This window comes from Hippocampus comes, unplaced genomic scaffold, assembly GCF_001891065.2.
Source record: "Hippocampus comes isolate QL1 unplaced genomic scaffold, H_comes_QL1_v1.1 scaffold48, whole genome shotgun sequence".
Lineage (NCBI taxonomy): Eukaryota > Metazoa > Chordata > Actinopteri > Syngnathiformes > Syngnathidae > Hippocampus > Hippocampus comes.
Window position 1 is genome coordinate 959,076 of NW_017808403.1, and position 2,286 is coordinate 961,361.

The window sequence follows — 2,286 nt, forward strand, 5'->3', positions numbered from 1 at the left end:
TGACCAAGGAGGAGCAGCAGCTACTTTTCGCTCACGGACGCCAGTTACGGGCGGCGCCGAAAGGGTTCACAAAATTTGCGGGTGGTCAAAGATTCAGCAGTCAGTAAATCGGCTCGCTGGGCTTAAACCTTGAAAGACTTGACTCGTGCTTCACTTTGTTTTTGACCCCTTTGTGCGCGTTTGCTCTTGCCTCCGCCAGGTGCTGGATGTCAAGAGTCCCAGCAAGCAGGACAGAAGCAAAAATCTCGATTGTGACAAGGTGCGCTGTTTGTGTTTGTGATTGTCGCCGCGTTGGTCCTCGCCCTACCCGGCAAGGCGAGAGTGACTGGGTGTGCCGCTGTCCGCCTTGCAGGCCTACCTGGACGAGCTGGTGGAGCTGCACAAAAGGCTGATGACCTTGAGGGAAGGTCACATCCTGCAACAGGTAAACAAACGTTCGACGCCGGGCCTATTCCGCTCGGAAAAGCTTCCCCTTTGCCGGTCCGGGGCGGGCCCCGTGTTGGAAAGCAGAGATGTTTGTCAGCGTGTCGGGCGGCGCGCGCCCGTGGCGGGAATGCCGGACGCCGCCCGGAAGGCGTGGCGCCGCGGCATGGCATGGCACGGCACAGCACGCCCGCTCCAACCTCTCTGCAATGGCTGGGCGGGCAAAGTGGCCTCTTTGCTCAGTCTCCGTTGCCTGTCTTGTTCCAGATTGTCAACCTCATCGAAGAGACGGGCCACTTCCACATCACAAACACCACTTTTGACTTTGACCTGTGCTCCTTGGACAGAAGCACAGTCAGGAAGCTCCAGAGTTACCTGGACACCTCCGGACTGTCCTGAAGTTCCGAGCGGCCGGCAGCCTCCTCTCTGGACGTGTCGGTCCAGCTCCGTGTTGTGCTTTGGGGTCGTACCGGATGCGGTGTCCAAAGTGAAGAGAAGGGGCGGGGCTTATCGAGCCATCCGATAGCCCCTGGGAGCCTCCCCGAAATGCGGAGTTTTGCCCTGAATGAATGTGCGCATGCCGAGAGTTTCCACGCACGTCCGTCTGGAAGCGCGCGGTCGACACGGCCGCGCGGCGTCTTATTTATTGAAGTTCAATTTGCCCGTGCCTGCGCGTGTGTCGCAAAAGAAAGGCAAGGCCTTTGTTGGAGCACTTGGCAGCGGGCGGAATCCGACCACAAAATGCCGTGCCCGGCAGGTGTCGCGCGATGCTCGAGCTTGTCTTCAAAGTCTGCGTTGACATCAAGAAAACGCTTGCGAGGTCCGGCTTCGTTTTCCTTTTCGCAGTCGTTCCCCGTCCTGAAATTTCACCCCAAAGCGCAAAAACCCCGACTTTGGGTGAGTCGTGTACAGGCTCGCGTTTCTTTTGGGGTGCACCAAAATCCGGGACTGACGAGCTGCTCAGCGGCGGAAAGAAACCACGCCAGCAACTTGAAAAGCATTCCAAGTCGAGTGCAAGCCGGGCTACTTGGGCCCAACGGCCGCTTCCCGTGCTCCTATCTCGCTTGGCGGCAAACGCAAGCGTGTCGACTGGCTGATCGATGCTGTTGCGGGTGTGTATGATGACCGCCATATTTATTTTTCTTTGACTGACAGCCGTGGCCTCCAAAGCTCAGCGTAGAAGGACAAAATGTCTTTTGTTTTTCTTTTGTAAGTGGATGGCGGCAGCACGTGGAGGGGCCGGGGGGGGGGGGGAGGGGGGGGGGGGGGGGGCTTTGTCTTGGTTTCTTGTGTATTTTGAGGACATACAATAAATCTTCTGTATGGTGCACAGATGAGATGAGCAACTTGTGGATAGATTTTTTTATTGGGGGGGGGGGTGTTTTGACCGTCAATGTGTTGCACACTGAACGTTTTGTTTTGTCCTGTGGTTCTCGGGGAGATGGAATCTTGGTTCCAAACCGTCTCGAGGGCCATCCAATCACAGCAGTCTCACTTCTGAAAGCCTTGTTGGGGGGGGGGGGGTTGAAATAGTAAACCTGCCAAGTTAGCATCAGGGCTGACACAAAGTCCCAGCTGTGAAAACTCCCTGAAACATAATAGTGAAGCTGTTTCTATACAAGTGCATTTGGGGCCGAGAAGAACCCTTGGAAAGGGTCCAGTGTTTTGTTTTTTTTTCTTTCCCCTACCCGCATCTCAGTTGGTCCATCCCCACGCTTCTTTCTGTATGTCGAAAATGTCCGTCGGAGCTGCATAGTCACTGTCGATCTCTGAACGCCTCTGTTGGAACGGCTGGTTTGTGGATATAAAATACACACGATCACATACATACTAATTCCACTGACTCGTAACTAAGCAATCACG

The 2,286-nt window shown here is 55.2% G+C and overlaps 1 protein-coding gene across 3 annotated transcripts in view; it reads left to right on the forward strand.

Annotated features, from left to right (window-relative positions):
* The window catches only part of mllt3 (MLLT3 super elongation complex subunit), an 18,237-nt gene extending 16,574 nt beyond the window's left edge, over window positions 1-1,663 (forward strand). For all 3 annotated transcript variants that reach the window (XM_019858474.1, XM_019858475.1, XM_019858476.1), the window contains 3 exons: window positions 200-259; window positions 353-424; window positions 691-1,663. In XM_019858474.1, the coding sequence (XP_019714033.1) occupies window positions 200-259; window positions 353-424; window positions 691-822 (264 nt within the window). In that variant the 3' untranslated portion in view covers window positions 823-1,663. The remainder of the gene's footprint in view (window positions 1-199; window positions 260-352; window positions 425-690) is intronic.
* Window positions 1,664-2,286: the final 623 nt, after the last annotated feature.